Source organism: Gossypium raimondii, chromosome 4, assembly GCF_025698545.1.
Source record: "Gossypium raimondii isolate GPD5lz chromosome 4, ASM2569854v1, whole genome shotgun sequence".
Lineage (NCBI taxonomy): Eukaryota > Viridiplantae > Streptophyta > Magnoliopsida > Malvales > Malvaceae > Gossypium > Gossypium raimondii.
In genome coordinates this window covers 17274422-17299549 of record NC_068568.1, presented here as the reverse complement: position 1 = coordinate 17299549, position 25128 = coordinate 17274422, and the positions used below count along the sequence as shown (strand labels likewise).

The 25128-nt window shown below is 34.6% G+C and overlaps 1 protein-coding gene across 1 annotated transcript; it reads left to right on the top strand.

Annotated features, from left to right (window-relative positions):
* The first annotated feature begins 10187 nt into the window (after positions 1–10187).
* On the top strand, positions 10188–24268 carry LOC105767257 (uncharacterized). The gene is made up of 2 exons (XM_012586765.2): positions 10188–10791; positions 24123–24268. The coding sequence occupies exons 1-2, from the start codon at positions 10188–10190 to the stop codon at positions 24266–24268; spliced, it is 750 nt and encodes a 249-aa protein (XP_012442219.2).
* Positions 24269–25128: the final 860 nt, after the last annotated feature.

Below are 25128 nucleotides of genomic sequence, written 5' to 3'. Positions count from 1 at the left end.
ATGTCTCCTCCTAATTTATACTCAAAACTTATGACTTGTCATAGCTCGGGGTATCCCTATATTCTTGCAAAATTTTCCCTCTTTGCTCAATGACAATAGAGGATGTCAGTTTAGACAAAATGTATGCACGTGTGTTGCCAAATCTTGTGGGCAGTTGTACTGCGACTGGATGATATCTCTTTAACACTACCTTCTTTACCTTGTACTCACCATTCATCGGCTTCGCCATTAACTGTGAATCTGTATGGATGATCAGATCCTTCACTCCTAATTGGCATGCTAGTGCAACCCTGATATCAAAGCTTCATATTCTATTGTGTTGTTGGATGTTTAAAATCCAAAAGATAATATGTACTATCATTCATTCCCACTGGGATCAACCAAAAGTACTTCTACTCCTGACCCTGCCTTGGTTGCGGAGCCATCAACATACACTAACCAGCTTTTTGAATTATCAATTATATCTACACCCTTTTGAGGTAGACTAACTACTAGGTTGTGTACAATAGATGGAAAAAAGATCCTAGGATAAAGTGTAAGTTGGTCATAAATTATCATAAAAACAATAGGCTAAATTTTTGTTGTTCACCAACTGTTCACAGGAAATTAGGAATACCATACACGTTTCATTTCATAAAATATTCATGGCTCATATTACAAGTTACACACTATATTACCTACTGGATCAACATGCCTATTGAAAGAGCACTCGACTATGAAGCCAGTTAATATCTGTCCTTTTATTTCTATTCTCGAGGTGAACTCCATGCCAAATTCAGCCAGCTCAATACTCCACTTCGTCACCCTTCCTAAGGTATCAACTTTAGATAAAACTTCCTTTATAAGCTTATTAGTCATCACGAAAACTGGATGGGCCTGAAAGTAGGGCCATAGCTTATGAGCTGCAACAATCAGAGCAAAGATGACTTTTTCAATTTTTGAGTACCTCAGTTCACCGTTTTGGAGTACCTTACTAACTAGTATGCTGTGAATCGGTAAACATCTTCGGCTCTGACTTGGAGCACTGCAATTGTTTCCTCTAAGGTAGCCAAGTACAAATATAGGGTTTCTCTTACTCGTGGTGACTTCTGAAGTGGTGGGGAGCTGAGGTTTGACTTAAGATTTTGGAAGGTTGTATGAAACTACTCAGCCCATAAAAAGGAGATCCTCAAGGCTTTAAAGAAGGGGACGCATTTGTCTATCATCCTAGAGATAAACTTGTTGAGTGCCACTATTCTTCCTATAAGGCACTTAATATCCTTATAGTTCGCGGATGATGAATTTCTAAGATATCACGGATCTTCTATAGGTTCACCTCTATCCCCCTCTTTGAGATTATAAAACCCAAGAACCTGCCAACTCACACGCCAAAAGCACACTTCTCAAGGTTCAACTTCATGTTGTAGGACTTCAAAACTTAAAACGCCTCTGAAAAGTTTCGCACATGCTCTCCCATAGTTTCATTATTTTCTAACATATCATCAACATAGACTTCAAGACCACTCCCTATCTGCTCCTTGAAAATTTTGTTCACCAGCCTTTGATAAGTTGCTCCCGCGTTCTTGAAACCAAAAAGCATGACCTGATAACAGAACAACCCTTCCTTAGTGACGAAGGTTGTTATCTCCTGGTCACATTGATCCAAAAAATTTTGGTTATAACCTGAAAAGACATCCATAAAGCTAATGAACCTGTGACCTGTAGAAGCATCAACCAATTGTCAATCAAAGGTAAATGAAAGTTGTCCTTGGGGTACGCCTTATTGAGGTCAGTGAAATCAATACACATCCTCCATTTTTGTTTGCCTTTTTTACCATGACCACATTCGAAACCCTATCTGGATATTCAACTTCCCTGATAAAACCTACCGAAAATAATTTGGCTACCTTTTGCCTTACAGCCTCTACCACCTACGGAGTAAACTTTCTCTTTTTCTGCTTAACTGGCTTCGCTTCAGAGAGTACATTTATTCTGTGGACAATTACCTATTGGTTTATCCCTAGTACATCAGAGTTCACCTTCAAACACTGAACCAAAATGTTCATTTCTTCAGGCAATAATGCTGATGAAATCTTTATTGCCCTTTCTTCATCGTCGTAGAATAGTTGTAAAGCCTCGGTATGCTCTGTTGCTTCATGTTTTTTACTTCTTTCCTCATTCCTTATATCCAGGCTGCCCAAGCCCAAGGTTAGACTAGCTAACTCTGTCCCTTGCAAACTTTGCCCCCTGGTTATGGGCTCACGTGCATGTTTCACAGACAACATACGACACTTCCTTGTTGTTCATTGGTCGAATTGCATGAACTTGATCCCTATCCTTTTTGGAAATTTGATCTTCATACAAAATGTTGCCACCACCATCTTCGTTGTTCTCATAATCAGGTGCCCAAAAATTACATTATACGTTATAGGATGGTCCATAAAAAAAACTGGACATTTTGTATTGTATGCTCACAATCTCCCAGGGTAACTGCCAAAGTGATAGAACCCTTCACTTCAACTACGTGGTTCGTGAAACCATACAACCGGCTAGCCTAAGACAAAGCCTATTCCTTCAACCCCAAATTTCGATAAGCTTCCCAGGTTAGAACCTTCACCGCACTCCCATTGTCAACCAATATTCTTCTCACTTCAAAACCTATGATCATTGTAGATACTACTATCAAGTCATTCCCTTCTTTGTCACACACGAGCTCATCATCGTCATTACCAAACTCAATATTCCATTTTCCTTGTTGACACTGCCTCTTAGTTGGATTTATTGACATAACATTCCTCATGTGAGCTTTCCTCTTCGTATTAGAACTTGTCCAATCCTCATTTCTTCCTACAATTACATGGATAGTACCCCTGACCTTTTGCTTACCCTTGGGATCAGCATGCAAACTCTGACCCTGTTCGGAAGTACCTTCATCCAAAAATTCAGCGAGCTCACCATTTCTCACTACTTCTTTAATAGCATCCTTCAAAGTAAAATAGTTTATAGTTTTGTACCCCACATCATTATGGAAAGTACACCTATCCCTAGAATTTGACCTCATCGTACTATGCCTCATAGGAGATGGCTTAGGTAAGATGCCTAAACTCTATACCTGGTTTAAGATGTATGTACAAGTAGCGTCCAATGGAGTGTAGGCCTCAAACTTGCCTTGAGGGATGTACCTTCTTGTCTGATCGGGTTGTGATCCTTTAGTAGTCTTGGGAGAATTACCTTGTGCATCCGTTCTCTGCTACCTATCACCTCAGGCACGTAGACCCTGGTTAGGTGGCCTCTGCCTGCTATGAGCTACTTCTCTCTCTCTGAACTGTCTACCATCTCTTTGAACTTGTATAAGTGAGCTCACAAGTCCACTAAACTTTAGGGCCCATTATCAGGAAAGGAGTACTAGACTTGTTCATTCTGCACTCCTATAATGATGGCATCGATAAACCATTAGTCCTCAAGGTTCTTCGTATTTAGTGTTGCAGCATGAAATCACTTGTCGTAGTCCTAGAGAGACTCTACTTCTCTTTTTTACAAACATTAATCCCATAGGCATGCTTATGATTTTCCTGTGAGCCCTGAACTTTCCCAGAAACATCTGACCCAATTGGGAAAAGCTTCAGATAAAGCCTTAAGAAAGGAATAAGTACCAATCCTTCGTACTCTCTTTAAGTTTTGTGGAAAAAGCTTTACAATTTGCAAGGTTCGAAGCTTCCAATACGTTCATATAATTATTATATTGCATCAGGTGGGCTTGTGGGTCTCTCCTACACTTAAACATGTCTTTTGGGACCTTAAAATCACGTGATAGACTTATTTTTGCTATCTCTGGGGCCAATGAATTGTTAGAATATAAAATCTAGTCCATGTCCCTAGACTCAGGATGTAATGCCCTCACATCTCGCCGTAATGCATCCAACGCATTTTGTCATTCCTTTGCATGCAAGCCTAGACCTTCATCCTGCATGGTCACGTTATCGTGAAAATCAAAATTATCATATTGTACCTTTCTTTTAAGCTTCTTATTCTACTTCAATACCACCTATTGGAAAGTCTGTTGTTGCTCAAATTGTGCATTTTGTGCAACCATTTATTCCCTCATCAATTTCATTTACTCTTGAAGAGGAAGAAACTAATGTAGGGACGCTTCTTGATTAGAAAGAAGTGGTAGCCCGTGACCAGATGGAAGGTTTAAGTCGAATGGGCTCGAACCTCTTGGGTGAGCCACGTTACCTATGTTTTTCAACCAGTCAACAAATCAGCCAGCAAACAAGTCTGTTCTAGTAGGTTGGCTACTAGAACTCGAGGCTCCAGCCTATCCGTATGAAAAATCGAAGGGGAAATTTTCATTTGGATGAGCCATCGTAACTTTTTGTAATTTTTCTCAAACTGAAAGAAATCTGTTGGTCGGAAGTATGTCCACACTTACCTCACCAATTAACTAAAAAGGTCCATTAACTAAAAGTCCATTTATAAAAAAATCAAAGAACCCAAAGCCCGAAAGCCTAAAAACCTAAACTCGTCAAAAAACCTAATTTCTAAACACCATCAGCGCTGTTATGCCTTGCCACGTTGGTAAGCATGCCTCTAGCTATTTCCCGCACCCCTCTTTGCCACCACCCCATGCAAAAAACAGAGAACAGAGACAGAGAAATTGAAGAAGGACAAAAAAAAATAAAGAAAAAAACATAAAAATGAAAAGAAAAATATATTGTAATATTCAGCTATAAAGCTGAAGCCACCATGTAATTCAAAATGGGGGAAGGAAATAGAATACAAAAAAAAAACAATGTTAAAAAAGAGAAAAATGAAGGTAGTTTGTTTTTTAATATTTTTTAACTTTTTCATTTCGAAAAACATAAGAAAGCAAAAGTTTAAATTTTTTTACTTACGACGTTCCTTCTTCCGTCATGATGGAAGGCCAACTCCGGTCCAAAAGCCTTTAAACCTACTAGGGCTTTGGCGAGGGCTCGTCGAACAAGGAGAAACCGAAAGGTTTCCAACCCTTTTGTCAATTTTTGGCTTAATTTCTACGATTTTTAACCTCAGACCGGTATTCTACCTGAGAATGGGGGTCAAAAGGGTATTTTTCAAACTTCGAACCACCGGAGGCGGTGGTCTCCATTGCCAATGACCGATTGCGATGGTAGAGTTGAGACGGCCTTATGGTCAAACGAGGGGGAGAGCTTGAGAGAAAAAGAGGTGAAAGGAAATTTTTAAAAAAATTGATTGAAAATGATTTTCGGTTTTCGGTTTTTTGATGTATATAGCCCCTGGAAACAACCTCATTTGGGCTTAGCCTTAGATGCCCAAACCTGACGTCGTTTAAGGCTGACTCGATGACCAAACCTAGATTCCCCTAAGAGCCATGTGTTTTTAAAGGGGAGGGTTTGATTGCTGCTTTGACCCTTTCGCTTTTTCACTATTCTCCAAATTCGTCCTCCAGTTCATTATTTCATATCTTTTTTTACCCTTTTATTTTATTCTTGTGCAATTTAGTCCCTTGACCCACTGAGGGAATGAAACGTGTAAATGTGGTCGGGATAATTGCCCTCTAAGTCCCTGTACTTTTCTATCCCATTTTAATTTAATCTTTTATATTATGTTTCCTTATAATTTAGGTTTTAAATTTTGTTATATTGTCAAATTTAGTCCTTTATTTCCCTTTTCTTGTTCTTTTTCTTTCTTTCTTTTTTTTTTTTTTGCAATTCATGCTTTAAATTTTGTTTAAAATTTAATTTAGTCTTTATTTATAAAAGTTAGCCCTTGTTTCCTTTTCTAATTTCTAGCATTTATAATTTGTGCTATTTTCATTTTCGACCATGAATTTCCGATTTTTTATTTTGGTATTTTATTTTTAATTATTGATACTATTAATACTATTAAGTAATTATCATTTCTAATTAATATTATTTTTGTTAATTGTTGCTCAAATATCAATATTTTGTGTAATTATATTATTATCATACATTGTTATATTATTTCACTATTATTATCATTATTATCATATAATATTATTGATTAAATATTTTATTATTCTTGTTATTATTATTTCTTGTTATTGTATTCACTATAATATTGTCATTTTATTCCATTATTTGTGTTGTTCCTTTTTTAATACCATAATTTTGCCATCATCATACATTTTAAATTATGGTACATACACTCATTCGTTTTTCGGCATAAGCACGTAAAAAAATAATTAAAACTGAGGCAATGATTGTTATTTCTGGGATTCAAGGAGTTGTGCTCCTAACTTACGGAGTATGGCCTCTTACTAGAACCGAAATAACCAAATATGCTATTTAAAATTCAAGACACATAGGACTTAGGTAATAATCAAATGACGAGTATTCTTGTTTTCGAGGATTCAAGATATCGTACCATAACTTACAGAACATGATGTTTTTTTTTCTTTGATTAACTCAAAATAAAAAGGCCCTTTTTTCGTAAAATTTAATTTAGTTAGCGATAATTTAATTAAATTATGCAAGATGGGGATTGCATTTTAAATTTTCTTTGAATTCTCAATTCTCGACACTAAGACATCAAGTAATCAACTAGGTACCAATTTTGGGTGGTATAAGGGTGCTAATCCTTCCTCGTACATAACCGAATCTCGAACCCGTTTCCTAGATTTTGTAGACTGAAAATCATTGTTTTAGTAAATATAACATTTTATTAAAATGACCAAGTTTTGACATAATCCAATCACACCTAATTAAAAAAGATTAGTGGTGACTCCATTTTTAAAATAAAAAGTCGATTTCAAAAAACGGTTTTAATAGCTTGGCGACTTCACTGGGGATATAATAAGAGAGTTGAGTCGCGAGTTGATTACTTATAGGTCTTTTTGTCAAAAATTGATAATTCAGCTTAAATTGACAATCCTTTACTTACATTTCATCCTGCATGTTTTACTTTAGTGGTAAATAATGTCTTTGTTATCTTGGGTTACATAGCGATCGAATATATTTGTTTTATTGGTTCGAGAGTTTCTCTTTCTATGTTTTCATATATTGCATGGCATAATCGTTCCATTTTACCCTTCTTAAGTGGGAGTGAGAAGCTATTCCTTCGTGAGGTCTTCACCTCCGTATAGGATAGTGGATTGCTTTCGGGATACATCCGTACCTATGTCTTCGTGAGGTCTTCACCTCCATACAGACATAGGGAAATGTATTCCCCTAAACTAAACTCAGTTTGTATGAGCCTATAATGGGTTAGGATCGACGAATCTGTTAGTTTAGGTACCTTTGTTTTAGAACCAAACCGCATGTAAAAAAACCCTAAGAGCCAGCCTTAGGAAGAACCATGTCAAACCTTTAGCGGTTACCTGAATAGATTACAAAGAAGAAACATTTTTAATTGTTATTCTTTGCTCTAATTTGTATTCCATCTTTATACAAAGTTTACTGACTTGTTTCATTTTTTTTTGGCTGTGGTTGTATTCCATTTTCATCTTAGAGAAAGGTGTTGATTCTTGTTCAATTGCTAAATAGAGAGCTTGCCATGGAAAATGGGTTTCTTGATAAAGTGGAAGCCAATGCGACCGTATGAATATGGTCAAAGATAGGGACAATATTCTGAAAAAAGCTTTGGCCTAAGTATGAGAAGTGGCTAACCATTTGCAAACCCTAATCGTTCAAGCTAAAATTCTGAGCCTGAAATATGAATCAGAGTCGAATCGAGGCTGAGAATTAGCTTGGCTTCTTGGGAAAGTTAAGGTTTTGAGTGTTAAAGCAAAGTCATATATGTATCTACTTTATATAAGGAAACTTATTTTCTAGTAAAGTTGTTCTAATGAAATTGAAGTAGAATCAATGCCTTTTTGCATGCATATTTTCCATTCATTAGCATTACATTTCATTACCTGCATTTCATTACATAAAAAGTCCCTTAATTAATCAAGAAATTGTGATAGTTCCTTGTAAAGTGGGTTTGGTAGAAAATGGTAAATGTGGGCATGATCATTCAAAATTCAGAGGAGGTACCAGAAGAAGTAAAACATTACTATGAATTCCATGTTGCGAAAGGACATGAGATCCAAAAATACATTGAATTCAGAACTCTAGTATAGAGTTTAATGGATAATAAGGAATTAGAATTTTTCAAAGATATTGAGGATTCAAAAGAGGAAGATGTTTGTGCCTTTGAAGAGGGAACTGAGGAAGGGAACCTATCAAAAATTTGTCCCTACACCCTGGAAATGTTTTGAACAATTAGACTGTGGAGGAGATCCGTGTAGTTTTTAGGACTATTTCAGAGTAATGTTCAGAACACACCTATTGCTTTAAGCCTAGGAGCGATAGGGATCCTTTTGTGAAAAGGTGCATGTCCAATATCTTTATTTCAATGAAAACAATGCATTTTTATGTCCCATTTGGCAAACACTTAACTATTTCCTTCATTCATACTCATCCCCCACAGATAATCATCCTTAAATTTATTTGTTCTTTGGGTATTCTTTTATTCCTATAATAGGTCCCCAGATATCAATTATACGAGTGACGTTGCTGGTAACTCGGAGTCTTCTTTTGAAAAAAAATATGTGTCTAGAGGAACCTCAGGACTTTGAAGATGATCAAGATTGTAACTTATCTTCTGATTTGTTAAAGATGGTAGAGCAAGATAAGAAATAGATCTTACCTCACAAAGAGTCGATGAAAATTGTGAGCTTAGAAGAGGAACAAGAAAAGAAAGAGGTGAAAATAAGAACTTGCATCACCACAAAATTAAGGTGAAACCTCATTGTTACTCCAAGAATTCAAATATGTCTTCGCATGGTCATATCAAAACATGCCTAGTCAAAGCACTAAATCGTGGTACACAGGCTTCCTATAAAGGAAGAATACAAGCCGGTTCAATAGAAACTTTGAAGGATGAGGCCAGACGTACTATCAAAAATAAAAGAAGAGGTCAAGAAACAGTTTGACGTTGGTTTCCTACAAGTGGTCAAATATTTGGAGTGGGTAGCCAATATAGTCCCCGTCCTTAAGAAAGATGAGAAAGTGTGAATGTGTGTAGATTACAAGGATTTCAACAAGGCTAGCCCAAAGGACAATTTCCCGTTACCCCACATCAAAACTTTAGTGGACAACATGACAGTTTATTCACTATTCTCTTTCATGGATGGTTTCTCTCGGTATAACCAGATAAAGATGCATCCGAAAGACATGGAAAAGACTACATTCGTAACAATATGGGGAACTTTTTGTCATAAAGTGATGTCGTTTGGACTAAAAAATGCAGGGGCAACATATCAAAGAGCCATGGTGACTTTTTTTCATGATATGATGCACAAAGAAATTGAGATTTATGTCGATGATATGATCACAAAATCTCTAACAGAAAAAGAGCAAGTGAAATTCTTGAGGAAAATTTTTTTGAGGTTGAGAAAATTCCAACTAAAGCTGAATCTAGCAAAATGCACTTTCGGAGCCACGTCGGGTAAATTGCTGGGCTTTGTAGTCAGCAAGAAAGGGATTGAGATTGACCCGGATAAAGTAAAGGTCATGCAGGAGTTAACACCGCCGCGTACCCAAAAGGAGGGTCGAGATTTCTTAGGGAGATTAATTTACATTGCCCAGTTCATTTCAAAACTAATCGAGAAACGTGACCCATATTTCGTCTCATTAAGAAACATAATCTAGGTGTATGGGATAAGGAATGACAGAAGACCTTCAACAAGGTTAAACATTACTTGTCCAATGCCACCTAGCCTAGATAAACCACTAATACTATACTTGGCAGTATTTAGAAATTCTATGGGATATGTACTAGGCCAACATGATGAGTCAGGGAGGAAAGAAAGAGCAATCTATTACCTCAACAAGAAGTTCACCAAATGCGAGACAAGATATTCGTCAATCGAGAAGTTGTGTTGTGTTTTAGTCTAGACTACCTGGAGGCTGAGAGAGTACATGTTGTACCATACGACTTGGCTCATCTCGAAAATGGACCCTCTAAAGTACATGATAGAATCAATCACATTGAATGCAAGAATGGCTCGATGGAAAATTTTGCTCTCTGAATTTGATATAATCTATGAAAAATAGAATGCAGTAAAGGGGAGTGCAATAGCAGATTTACTGGTTAGCAGAGTTCGAGAGGATTACGAGCATAAAAATTTTGATCTCCTGAATGAATATCTGATGTATGTTGTGACCATTAAAGAAGGTGCTCCAAAAGAATATCCCTAGAAAATGAATGGTGCCTCAAACGCTACGGGTAACGAAAATGGGGCTGTCCCAATATCTCCAGAAGGAGATCACTATCCTTTCACCAGTAAACTTAATTTTGGTTGCACAAATAACATGATGGAATACAATGCGTGTATCATAGGTATTCGTGCAACTATAGAAAGTAAGATCAAGGTACTGGAGGTATATGGGGATTTTGCACTAGTAACCTATCATATCAAAGGTGAATGGGAGACGAGAGATCCCAGGTTGATTGATTATCGAACGCTAGTTCTTGAGTTAATTAAGGAGTTTGATGACATTACCTTCTGTTACCTTCCGCAAGATGAAAATTACATGGCTGATGCCTTGGCTACTTTAGCCTCCATGGTCAAAGTGAACAAACAAGAGGTTGTAAAACCTATCCAGATGACCATTTATAAGGGCCTGACCCATTGTTACAACATCGAGGAAGAAAAAAGGGATCACCCTTGGTACTATGACATATTGCAATATGTAAGGAACCATGAATACCCTGAGCAAGCTATCGAGAATGATAAAAGGACTCTAAGAAGGCTAGCTAATGAGTATGTCCTAGAAAGGGAGGTCCTCTACAAAATAAGAAAAGGTTAGGTGTTATTGAGATATGTAGACCTTGTTGAGGCGAAAAAAATCCTGGAAGAAGTCCATGAGGGTGTTTGCGGAACACATGCTAATGGTTTTACAATGGCCAGGAAAATTATGAGATTCGAATACTATTGGTCCACCTTGGAAGGGGATTGTGTTAATTATGCCAAGAGGTGTCATAAATGTCAAATTTATGGACATAAAATTCATGTGCCTTCTTTACCTCTCCATGTGATGACTTCTCTATGGTCATTTTCTTTGTGGGGCATGAATATCATTGAACCGATCTCGCCAAAGGCTTCAAATGGGCATCAATTCATTTTTATAGTCATCGATTACTTCACCAAATGGGTAGAAGCCGCTTCTTATGCCAATGTTACGAAATCAGCAGTTAGAAAATTCTTAAAGAAAGAGATAATATGTCAGTATAGAATGCCAGAAAGACTCATATCTAACAATACGTTGAATTTGAACAATAGCACGATAGCAGAAGTTTGTAGTCAATTCAAGATAAAACATCACAACTCATCACCATATCGCAAAAAAAATGAATGGTGTAATGGAGACAACTAATAATAATATTAAGAAGATTGTGGGGAAAATGACAGAGACTTATAAATATTTGCATGAGAAATTACCATATTCCCTCTATACATATCGAACGTCTGTTAGATCCTCTACTAGGAAAACACATTTCTCATTGGTTTACGGAATGAAGGCAGTCTTGCCCATTGAAGTCGAGATTCCCTCTCTCCTAGTTTTATCAGAGTTGAAGTTAGATGAAGCAAAATGGATCCAATTTCGATATGATCAATTGAACTTGATCGAAGAGAAGAGGTTAAAATTTATCCGTCATGGTCAGATGTACCAAAAAAGAATGATGCGAGCTTATGACAGAAAGGTCCACCCCAAAGAGTTCCATGAGGGAGACCTAGTGTTGAAAGAGATCTTTCCCATATAAAAGGACTTCAGAGGAAAATAAATGCCAAATTGGAAAGGAACTTATGTGGTAAAGAAATCCTTTTCTAGAAGAGCACTGATTCTAATTGAGATAGATGGTAAAGAAATATCTAATCCTATGAATTTGCATTCAGTCATAAAATACTTCACCTAAAAATAAAAAAAGGGGAGAAGCCAAGGCAAAAACCCGCAAAGGGCGTCTTGAAATCAAAGGAATTTTGAGTTGAAAACTCGAAAAGGGCGACTAAAATTTTGATCGAAGAATGGGTGTGTAATAGTCATTTCCCCTCAAAGGTAACAAGGAGGGAAAAATTTACATCTTGGGGCATCAACAAAGTACTCTAGATCTCTTAAACACATATCAAGCTCAGAATGGTCTTCAAAAAGTTTGCTCAGAGAAGCTCGTACTGCAATCTCTGGGGCACCTAATTTTATCTTATTCACTTAGTGTTCTGGCAGTGTTTGCCACTTTGATTACTATTTTCATTAAGAACTTTGCCCTTAATAAATTTCAGTCTTGTCCATTTTTATGACCTTTTTAAAGCATTTTTTGCATTAAAATAATGATTAATGAACTAACAATATTAAAGTAAAAGGATTTTTGCATACTACTGTAAAAGATTTCTAAATAGTATAGGGACCTGAAATAGGACCACTAGTTAAAACTAACCAAATTTGAGGGTTGAAAAGATCTTGAAATGAATAGTCCTGATTGTGATTACCTCTTCAGGTTTCCTGTCAAAAATACCAGACTTGAACAAGAGAGCATAGTAACACATTAATGATAGAATCTTAATGAACAACGAGCAATGTCAGCCTAAGCACTAAAAAAGGATCATTCTCGAAAATGACATTTTGCATTCATACAAATATCATTCATATACATCTAGTTAGGAGCATTTGATTCATTCCAGTCATAATATCCTAATTTCTTAGCATAAAATATTGGCCTATGAAATGGATTCTATAGGTCCCTAGAGAGTGGTGTAACAGATCAGTGAAATAACAAATCCTATACCCCTGAAGTTGCAGTATGTCGGATTGAAGCTACCATAGCAAATCTTATCTCCCTGAAGTTGCAGTGGAGCAAGATAAAGTTAGAAATCCTATACCCCTGAAGTTGCAGTGGGTCAGATTGAAGCTACAATAACAAATATTATCTCCTTAAAGTTTTAATGGAGTAACATGAAGCTACAAATCTTATACCTCTGAAGTTGTAGTGGGTCAGATTGAAGCTACCATAGCGAATCTTACCTCCCTGAAGTTGCAGTGGAGTAAGATGAAGCCACAAATCCTGTACCCCTGAAGTTGCAATGGGTCAGATTGAAGCTACCATAGTGAATCTTATCTCCCTAAATTTGCAGTGGAGCAAGATGAAAATACAAATCTTATACCCCTAAAGTTATAGTGGGTCAAATTAAAGCTACCATAGTGAATCCTATCTCCCTAAAGTTGCAGTGGAGTAAGATGAAGCTCCAAATCATATACCCTTGACGTTGCAATGGGTGGAAATACCATAGCGAATCTATCTCCCTAAAGTTGTAGTGGAGCAAGATAAAGCTACAAATCATATACCCTTGAAGTTGTAGCGGGTCAGATTGAAGCTACCATACTGAATTTTATCTCCTTGAAGTTGCAGTGGAGCAAGATGAAGCTACAAATCTTGTACCCCTGAAGTTCCAGTGGGTCAGATTGAAGCTACAATAGCGAATCTTATCTCCCTAAAGTTGAAGTGAAGCAAGATGAAGCTACAAATCTTATACCTCTGAAGTTACAGTAGGTCAGATTGAAGCTACCATAGCGAATCTTATCTCCCTGAAGTTACAGTAGAGTAAGATGAAGCTATAAATCCTATACCCCTAGAGTTGCAGTGGTCGGAATGAAGCTACGATAGCGAATCTTATCTCCCTAAAGTTACAGTGGAGCAAAGTGGAGCTACAAATCCTATACCCCTGAAGTTACAATGGGTCAGAATGAAGCTACCATAGCAAATCTTATCTCCTTGAAGTTGTAGTGGAGCAAGATGAAGCTACAAATCATATACCCCTGAAGTTGCAGTGGGTTTTATTGAAGCTACCATAGCGAATCTTATCTCCCTAAAATTACAGAGAAACAAAATAAAGCTACAAATTCTATGCCCCTGAAGATGAAGTAGGTCGAAATGAAGCTACCATAGCAAATCGTATCTCCTTGAAGTTGCAATGGAGCAAGATGAAGCTACAAATCCTATGCCCCTGAGGATGCAGTAGGCTGGAATGAAGTTACCATAGCGAATCTTATCTTCGTGAAGTTGTAGTGGAGCAAGATAAAGCTAGAAATCCTATACCCCTGAAGATGCAGTGTGTCATAATGAAACTACAATAGCGAATCTTATCTCCCTAAAGATGCAGTGGAGCAAGATGAAGCTACAAATCCTATACCCTTGAAGTTGTAGTGGGTTGAAATGAAACTACAACAACAAATCTTATCTCTTTAAGTTGCAATGGAGCAAGATGAAGCTATGATACTAAATCTTGCCTTCCCAAAGTTGTAGCAAAGCGGATACAGTAAAGCAAAGTAACAAAGGAATTGAAAGAGGGGGTTACCTGAAAAAAAGACGCACCAGAAAAGTCGAGATTCAGTGAGATAGGACATAATTGGTCCTATTTTAAGGTCTTTGCTCCCTTCCCGTTACACTGCAATGAACAAATAGGGGCAACTGTAGAGGCCCAATTTCGTCCAGCCCAAAACAAAACCAACAAATAAATAAAAATAATAAAAAAGGTCCATTAACTAAAATTCCATTTGCAAAAAAATCAAAGAAACCAAAGCTTGAAAGTCCAAAAACCTAAACTCATCAGAACACCCTAATTTCTAAACACTATCAACGCTGTTGCCCTCTACCACATCACCAAGCACACCTTCAACTGTTACCTGCACCCTTCATTGCCACCACTACATGCGAAAAACAAAGAACAGGGACAGAGAAACAGAAAAATGACAGAAATAGAGATAAAGAAAAAAAAGAAAAATTTGTTGTAATATTCAGCTATAAAGCCAAAGCCTCCATGTAATCCAAAAAAGGGGAACGAAATAGAACAACAACAAAAAAAACCAAAGTTAAAAAAGAGAAAAACAAAGGTAGTTCATTGTTTTATATTTTTTAGTTTTGCTTTTTCATTTTGAAAAACATAAAAACAAAACAAAAGTTTAAATTTTTTACTTACGACACTCCATCTTTCGCCGTTGTGAAAGGCCAACTCCGATGTAGAAGCCTTTAAACCCACTAGGGTTTCGTCGACGGCTCGTCAGACAAGGAGAAATTGAAAGGTTTCTAACCCTTTTGTCAAGTTTTAGCTTAATTTCTGGGGTTTTTAAACCCAAATCGGCATTCTACGTAAAAGAATGGGGTCAATGGAGTATTTTACAAACTTTCGACCACCGGGGTGGCAGTTGTCATTGCCAATGACCAGTGGCCACGATAGAGTTGCGATGGCCCTATGGTCGGACGAAGGGAGAGCTTGAGAGAAAAAAGGGTGAAAGGAAATTTTTTTAAAAAAAACTAATTGAAAATGATTTTTTTTTTGGGTTTTTTATTTATATATCCCCTGGAAACGACGTCGTTTGGGCTTAGCTTTAGATGCCCAAAAACGATGTCGTTTAAGACCGACTCGATGACACGACCCAGATTCCCCTAGGATTCGTGTGTTTTTAAAGGGGAAGGTCTAATTACTGCTTTGACCCTTCTGCTTTTTCGCTATTTTCCAATTTCGTCCTACAGTTCATTATTTCACTTCTATTTTTGCCCTTTTATTTTTTTCCTGTGCAATTTAGTCCCTTGACCAATTGTTGACCCACTGATAGAATGACACATGTAAATGTGGTCTGGGTAATTTCTCTCTAAGTCCCTCTACTTTTCTATCCCATTTTAAATTAATCCTTTATATTTTGTTTCCTTATAATTTAGGCTTTTAATTTTGTTATATTTTCAAATTTAGTCCTTTATTTCCCTTTTCTTTATTTATTTTTTACAATTCATGCTTTAAATTTTATTCAAATTTTAATTTAGTCTTTTATTTATTAAAGTTAGCCCTTTCTTTCCTTTTTTCAATTTCTAGCATTTATAATTTGTGCTATTTACACTTTCGCCCATGAATTTCTGATTGTTTTATTTTGGTCTTTTATTTTAATTATTGATACTATTAATACTATTAAGTAATTATCATTTCTAATTAATATTATTTTGTTAAAATTTGATTAAATATCAATATTTTATGTAATTGTATTATTATCATACATTGTTATATTATTTCCATTATTATCATATAATATTATTAATTGAATATTTTATTATTGTTGTTATTATTATTTCTTATTATTGTATTCACTATAGTATTGTTATTTTATACCATTATTTATGTTGTTATTTTGTTAATACAATACTTTTTCCATCATCATACATTTTAAATTATGCTACAAACACTCATCTATTTTTTAGCATAAGCGCGTAAAAAAAAATTAAAACGAGGCAATGTTCGTTATTTTCAGAATTCGAAGAGTTGTGCTCCTACCTTACAGAATATGGCCTCTTCCTAGAGCTGAAATAACCAAATATCCTATTTAAAATTTAAGACATATAGGACTTATGTAATAATCAAATAACGAGTATTCTTGTTTTCAAGGATTCGAGATATTGTGCCCTAACTTACGGGATATGACATTTTCTCGATTAACTCAAAATAAGAAGGCCCTTTCCATAAAATTTAATTTAGTTAGCGATATTTTAATCAAATCATGCAAGGGGATAGTATTTTAAATTTTCTTTGAATTCTTAATTCTTGACACTAAGACATCAAGTAATCAACTAGGTACCAATTTACGGTGTTATAAGAGTGTTAATCCTTCCTCGTACTTAACTGACTCCCGAACCCATTTCCTGAATTTTGTAGAACAAAAATCATCGTTTTAGTATATCTAACATTTTATTAAAATGACCAAGTTTGAAGGTGATCCAATCACACTTAATTGAAAAAATATTGGTGGCAAATCCATTTTTAAAATAAAAAGTCGATTTCAAAAAAAGGTTTGGACAGCCCCCATATGCGAACTCCTTGGTATATGCAAACTAGGGCCTTGAATTACTCTTGCAAGCCCTTCTGGCGAACCCCCACTACAAGACCTACAAGCATCCAACTAGTCTTAGGTAGGCGATCCAGCTGGTACCCAAGTTTCGAGTTTGTGACCACAAATACGTAACATTACTACTATTGTCACCAAATTTCCCACCTTTATCATAAGTGGATAAAGCATACTTGTTTCTACACACAGATCTCCTCACTACACTAAATCTTTTCAACTTGGCATGCTCTTGATAACACTCGAACAAAGCATCAATGCTATTGATTCAGAGTCCTCTAACCAAACCCGATTCTAAGTCCAAATTGAGGTCATCAGGAACGAAATCTTCTTCATTTAAAGACTCGACATCACCCTCCTCTTTAACACCTTTACTATTATATTTGATTCACTACCAACAGTAATAAATGAATGATCACTACCTTCTTGTTCCAACAGACTATCATCATCAGAGAAGCCATAAATATGTAAAAGTAGAAGTTTAGTGTGAAGAACTTGTCATGAAACATGAAAGCTTAGAGGATTCAATAGTATCACGAGGAAATGGTCTTGATACATTTCTAATTAAACAATTCTTTACCCTACAAAATGCTTACAGAGTGTTGTACTTAGCTAGATTCAATTTCATTGGTTTCTAAGAAAGTGTGTTTTCTATAAAGAAACAGTTAGGTTTGCTAAAACTACTAAGAGGTCCATATATCATGAATTGAATTGAATTTTTTTCTCATCAGCTTAAAAAATGAGTAAATTATTTCATGTATGTTATATCAAAGAGTAAATTAGTTTTATTAAATATTTCATCTATTTCTGATGTTAAGTAATGATGTGGTTAAGGGAGCAACAGGATAACAACATGTAGTGTGCCATGTAAACCTCATGTTGATATGGCATTTTGCTACGTCTGGAAATTTTTAAAAATTTTAAAAAAACATATCAAAAAATTGTCACACCCAAAAATTGGGCCTAGAAGTTTTGAGGGTAATTTAGGAATTTTAGCTCAAATTATGTTTAGAAATTCGAAGCATGGTAAACTGAAAACGTCTTCATCTATGGCTTTTAGGAATTTAAATCAATTTATGAAAGTAATGTAGATAAGACCTCCAATTTTAAAAAGAGGATTGTTTTGTAAAAAGGTTAATTTAAAATAGCTTTAAAATACATATACCAAGTTTTAAAATCAGCGTATTTCCCCTCTTTTTACCCTACTTTTGACATTTAAAAAAAAAGTAGAAACATTCTTTATCTTTTTCTTGTGTTGCCCATTAGGAAGGAAAAATCTCAAACTTTCATCCTCCAATTTCAATCTTCAAAAGCTACAACCCCTTGTTTTCTATCATCTTCCTAGCATTAAAACTTCCCTAGAATTTCAAGGAAAGCATCAAAAACACGATTGATTTCACCATTTTTCAACTTATGGGTTTTCTGGATTTTTAACCAAACACTCCTTTTTCTCTCAACGAATGTAACATTTCATTTTCATAATAGTTTTTTTATTAACTCTAGCTATTTAAAACAATTTTTTATCTATTGAATCAAAAGGTTTTGTGTAAATATCAAAATTTGGGGAGTTAATGGTGAAATTCAAGATTTTGAATGAAATTGATGTTTCAAAGTGTTTTTCAACTCATTTTGGTGTGATTATAATGTTTCTAAACTCTCCTTAAAGTTTCACTAAAAGATTTTAAGTTTTTGTTAAGTTTCATGAAATATGGTCATTGTATGTCGAAATTTCGAAACCATGGATTTGTGTAGTTTTGTGTAGTTTGAAGGTTGGGAATTATTCTTAGATATATAAATAGATGATTGGAATCAATTTTATACGATGGGAAGAAGTAGGAGTTGAGATTTTTGCGTTTCGATTAAACTAGTCAAAATTTTAATTTCAAGAGGATCTAGCTTAGGCTTGCATTTTTGGTTGTTTTAGGTGAGTTTGTGGCTGAATATTAATTATTTTTGTTGTGTGGTTAATTTTGGTGAAGATTCGAAACCATTGGAGCCTTCTACGAGCAAGGCAAAAGGAAAGGTAAAGCTAGTTTAGGTTTTCAGCGACTAGGCGAAGGTACGAACGATAAGTGTTTGGAATTGCTACTAGTAGACAGGATTCATATTGTTAAATGGGAACTTAGGAGTAGCCTAAACCCCTACTCTAAGTTTCAAGTGTAAGGTTTCTTATACCCCTCGTTTAATTTGCAAAGTATGTTATTGTGTGATATGGATTAAGTATTAAGTTGTGATAATGTGACATGTGATATATATTGTGATAGCTCTTGTGAATGTGTTTGTTTTCAGCATATTAATCATGCCGAATGGTAGTGATGATGTTGTGTTAGCAACATAAATATGCAGTGAAAGTGTGTAGAAAACGGTAAGTACATATGTGTTGAATTGTGGAATATGATGTTGATGTGACAGGTAAAGTAAGTGAATATTGTTATGTGGTATGTGATAATCTGATTTTTAATGTCTTCATATGTGAACAGATATATGATGGCTCAATGAGCATAGTTGTGGCACTTAAAGTGCAATTAAATGTGAATCCGATAAGTATGAATTCTTTACGAATTGTGATGTGAATTGAAGTTTATTAATAGAGATTAAGTGCATAAGAACTATAATTAAATATGTGTATTTTCATATACTTTGTCCTTGTGATCTCGTGAAACCGTTGGATATAGTTAGCATGCCATAGGATTGTAAGTACTTACCCTTGAGTTTTGTGATTTGGGCATTGAGGCCCCGTGACAGATTGGAGGGATAAGGGAATGTCGAGCCAAGCTCCGTTCACTGGGATATGTTGGTGTGTTGGAGAGTGTTAGCTAAATGCTATGCTTTTGGGATATCTTCCACTCATTGAGTCACTAGGGTGTTGGAGATCCGTGTATCTAATGTGTGGTGATAAGACCCACTTTTATATTTCATAGCCTCAAGTGCCAATTTATCGTTGAATGTAATATTATGAAATGTGATGTATGCATATTATTATGTAATTATAAAGTTAGAAGATTTGGTAATCGATGCATGAATATTTTTATATGTTACTATAGTCAATCATGTTTATAATTGTGTTTTAGATGTTTTTTATTTAAAGCATGACAACATGTTTACTTGGTGGTCTTTCCGATCACTCACTGAGCTTGTTTAAGCTCGCCCACTCTTTCTAAACATTGCAAATAGTTAGTGTTGTGATGTGACCGGTGCGAAATTCCAAGGAGATTATCCAAGTTAGGCTTTAGATTTTGAGTAGGTGAAACTCATATTATTCTTTAAACTGTGGGAATAAGGCAATGTGGTAGACGTCTTTGGTTGATTATTATTATGTCTTAAATGGTTGATATGATTTTAGACTGCTAGGAATTGATGGATGTTTGACATTATGTTATTGGGTTGTCTTGGCTTGAATTGTTGACATTGCTATGAACTGCAAATATGGACATTTTGATGTTGAATACTGAAGTTATGGATGTATGTTGAAGTGGGATATGATTGAATATGTTAAATGCCTTTTTTGCTGTAATTTTGCTGATCTTTATAGAGGTATCATTATTCGGTCATATGTATCGATACCTCCATGTTAAAATGAAAGTGCAAGAAAATAGTAGCTCATTTTAGTACCGATACCAATTCTCGAGTATCGACACTCGGGATAAAAATATAGATACTTTTTGAATTGTATCGATAAATTGCTAGGTTTTAAATTTTTCAAAGAAACAAAATACTAAAAAGGTATCAATTTTTCTAATGGTATCGATACCTATCTTCATTAATATTGATACCTGAGTTTGAGTGTCGATACCTACGAGACTTTTCTAAAAATTTTCTCTAAGTGGTCCCTATGTTATTAACTTATTTTATGGTCAATTAATGTATGATTAGTAAAATTTTAATATCGCCTAGATTATTTTAGACTTAAATCTTCTATAAATGCTTAGGTGTGACGATGATTGTATGAAAATGAGATTGTGTGGAATGTGTGATGTTGTGACGTTTAATGTGGCGTCCTGTTCTCAGGCTTGACGACCGAGCCGGGTATAGGTTATTACAAAAATATTTTTAATAATTATTTTAAAATCACATCCAAGATGAATCGGACAATTCATTTGCAACGTGATTATTTTAAATAATTATAGAAAATTATTAAAAGATTTTAGATTTATTGAAAAATATTTAAAATTTATTGAAATCAACATCCAAAATGAATTTGGAAAAATGATTGTCAAGTTCATTCTTAAGTAGTTTCTTAAATAATTATTAAAAATATACAATTTTTAAAAAATATTTATAATTTTAAGAAATTATAAACATTTTTAAATTTTAAAAATTAATAATAATAAATTGTTATGAAATGTTACTATTATATATTTACGTATATTTGAAATATAAGAAATTAATAAAGTAAAACTCATCGATTTGAATATTTAAAATATCTACTCAATTAAGAAGAGTAATATGCATATATATATATATATATATATATATATATATATATATATATATATATATATATTTGAATTATTTAAACATACAGTATGTACATAAAGTCTTTTTATCTTTTTATTATTTTTTAAAAAAATTAATTATTAATAATTTCTTATAATTCTCAATAATTTTTAAATAATTTGCTATAATTTTTTATAAATTTTCTATGATTATTTAATAAACCAATCCATAATGAATCGAACAAATGGTTATCCAGATTCATTCTAGATCTTGTTTTAATCATTTTATTAATTTTTAATAATTTTTGTGTAACTTCCTATAATTCTTAATAATTTTCTATTTTTATAATTTTATAATTATTTTAAAAAATCATGTCTAACATGAATCAGATGCGAGCCTGGACAACAATTTGTTCCATGGCACATCAGCATAATGTTTACATGGCACATGGCATATCGCATGTTGCTATTTGATTTCTTCATGAACCACATAATCACGTAGCAATAAAAATGGATGAAAATTTTAATATAATGAACAATTTACTTATTAATATAATATATATAAACTAATTTATTCATTTTTTAGTGAAAAAACCAAATAAATTTGACTCATAGTATAAAAACTTCCATTATACTTTCAACTTACTTTCATTATGGAGGAACATGTGGCCTCCAACACGATCCAGCTTCCTCCTAAACTCATCTTTAAGAGTAATACATCTACGAGAAGGCATCAATAATATTAATGCTAGTCCATTCATGATAACAATTTTGGAGGTCAGATTTAGAATTAAACCCAGTTGTCGAAACCATTTTTTTGAAAATGAAAAATTTAGTTGTCGACTTAAAAATGAAAATTGGGAGTCGCCACCGATCTTTTATTGAGGTGTGATCGGATCACCTTGAAAATAATTTTAGGTCTGCGAATTTTGAGAAAACAGGTTCGGGATAAAATGAATTGGATGATAAGGCTCACTGATTTCAAAGAAATAAATTGTCATACTCAGTAAGTTAGAGTGCAACATTTCAAATCCTCGAAATTAAGTCTATCTTTTGATTTTCAAAACCTATGCATTTTAAAAAGGATATCCGATTATTTGGGTCAAATGAGAAAATCAAAACCCAGTAAGTTAGGGCTCGATTTCACAAGATTCCTAAATATCGAATATTGCCTTTATTTTCATTTATTAGAAAAAATTCTCGCCTCGAGAAAACAACATGTCATATCCAATGCGTTAGGACACAACGAATCGAATTCTCGAGAATGAGCTCTTTATTTATGCTTTAATTTAAAGAGATATCCTCGATTATTTAGATTCGACGAGGAAAATTAGAACCCAATACGTTAGGGCTCAATTCTTTCGAAGATTCCAAATACCGAACTTTGCATTATCTTGAAAGACTTTTGTATAAAATGATTTTGGTATTTAAACGATATGCAACTTTTGAATGAAATAAAAGGCGAGTGAATGATGACGTTCAACATAAAGGATGGTTTGTAAGTAATATCTAATAATCAATAGATAAATACAAACAAGCATAGCAACAATAATCTCAATCATACAAAGTAGGGTTTACATATATACTAAAGTATATTAAAGTCGAAATAAGTCAAAGTATATTAAAGTAGGGTTTTTTAATAAAATGAATTATATGTATGTATAAATAAATAAAAGATATAACATAAAATTAGTAATATATTATATATACATGTATATAATCAAAATAGTTTAATATAAATTGTATATATGTATAAAATAATATCGAATATAAATGTTAACACTTAAAATAATATTATATAGTAAAATAATGTATATACAAAAATGTAAATAAATATATAAACTAGTATAAAAGTAACATTAGTGATATTAACAATGGTAATAATAATAAATTAATTAACGAACTTATTTAAAAAGCAAATAACCAAAGCATTAAATTAAACTAAGAAAAAATGAAAATAAAGTAAAACAAAGGGGGTCAAATACAATTAAAATGAAAATTAAAGAACCACAAACAGAATTAAAATAAATAGAAAAGGGACAAAAGTGAAACGCGCGAATAATACGGGGGATCAAAAGGGGAAATAATCCCAACACCTCGAAACGCTGCACTAAGAGAAAGACTAAAGTGAGCATAATTCAAAACACGTTGGGTAAAATTAGCAAATAAAGAAAACAGAATTAGAAATATTAGCTAAAACAGAGGGACCAGTGGCGCAAATAGGCCACTAAAATGAAACGCGCGGATCCTTCCCTCGGGTCAGGTCACCGCGCGGGTCGTAGGCCTTTAAACGACGCCGTTTCAATGCACTATAAACGCCCTATTAACCTAATCAGCAACCCCTTTTCTTTATTTTTAAAACAAAAGTTAAAAGAAGAAACCCTAGGCCCTTCTATACATGGTTGCGCCGCTCTGCTCATCGATCCATCAGACGGATCTCTGAACCCCTGCTCAAGCTCCGACGGCAACAGAGAGAATAGGGGATTCGACGACGGCTTTAATCAGGTATGGGTTCTAATCACCCCCTTTTTCTCTTTTATTTTATATATGTGCTTATGTATACGATTAATAACGAAACAGAAAAAGAAAGAAAAGCAATCGGAAGAAGAACAGAATGGAAAAAGGAAAAAAGAAAACCTTTCTTTTTGTATTGATTTCGTTTTTTTTATACAGTATGCGTGTGTTCTCTGTTCTATTTGCCATCGGTTTATATACCGAAGAAATAATGAAAATAAAGAAGGAAAAAATCCATAATCTGTCCTTTTTCGCTATTTTTTTTCTCCTTTTTCCTGCTTCTTTGTGCGCTGTTGGTTTTCTGCAGGTGTACGGAGACCGTACAGTGACGTGGCACGGCGCGGAGACCAGCTGGAGGCGTGTGGCGAGAACGGAGGTGCACGCGAGGGCAAAGGCTCGGCACACGTGGAGGAAGGCCTTGGGGCTGCGGCGCTGGAAGTTGTTTGCTGCTAGGGTTTCCTGATTCTCTTTGTGTTGGGCTGCGTTGGGCTTGTAACACGATTGGGCTAGGGATTGTATTTGGGTTTAGGTTAGGTTTAGGCTAGGGGTTTTGGTTAACTGTTTAATGGACTGTTAATGGACTTTGTATTTTTTTTATTTGGTTTTTATAAAACGGGCCGGGCAAATTGGTTTATTACACCAGTCACTTAATGCAAAAATTTCGTACTTCTTGCGGTCAAATACCCTTTTCCCTTCCATTGCAAACAAGTGGATTTAGTGTTCAAATTAAGGCATGACAGTAACTTCTTATTTCCAGTTTACAAATCTGTAGTAAACCCTACTTTAATTGGTGCAAGTATAGTCTGCTTTTATAACTTGGTACTACAACTATGACTGGAGCTAAGTGAAAATTGTCCTTCAAAGCCATTACGCCATCAAATAAAAAATAAAAAAGAGTATCGGAGTTCTCTGTTTCAGTAAACAAAAGAATTATACTGCTGGTGTCACTCAGAACATGGAATCTTATTCTGAATTTTTGTAACCCAAAAAAAAAAAAAAAAGCTATTGAACATCAACAACAAAGACAATAGCCGACCTATATTAAATCTCATATTACTCTTTTCCAGGTTTCTAAACTAAACAAGACCTAGTTCAAGGATTAGAGATTCATCTGTTCCTACATTTTTCAATCTAGAAAATTTTCGAATAGTTGGTAAAAGTTGAGATTTAAAATTAGATAAATACAAAATCCATCATGACAATAGCGGATTGACAAAAAATATTTTGGCATGCAGGTGGCAGGAAGAGAGTGGTGAACAAGTCCCATTCTTAAAACATGACCCTTGACAAAGATGAGAGGTGCTATCCTTTCC

Coding starts and splice junctions, on each gene's coding strand:
- LOC105767257 (XM_012586765.2), top strand. CDS start 10,188: ATGAATGGTGCCTCAAACGCTACGGGTAACGAAAATGGGGCTGTCCCA. Junction 10,792..24,122: donor CCTCTACAAAATAAGAAAAG/GTTAGGTGTTAT, acceptor GGTTTTCTGCAG/GTGTACGGAGACCGTACAGT.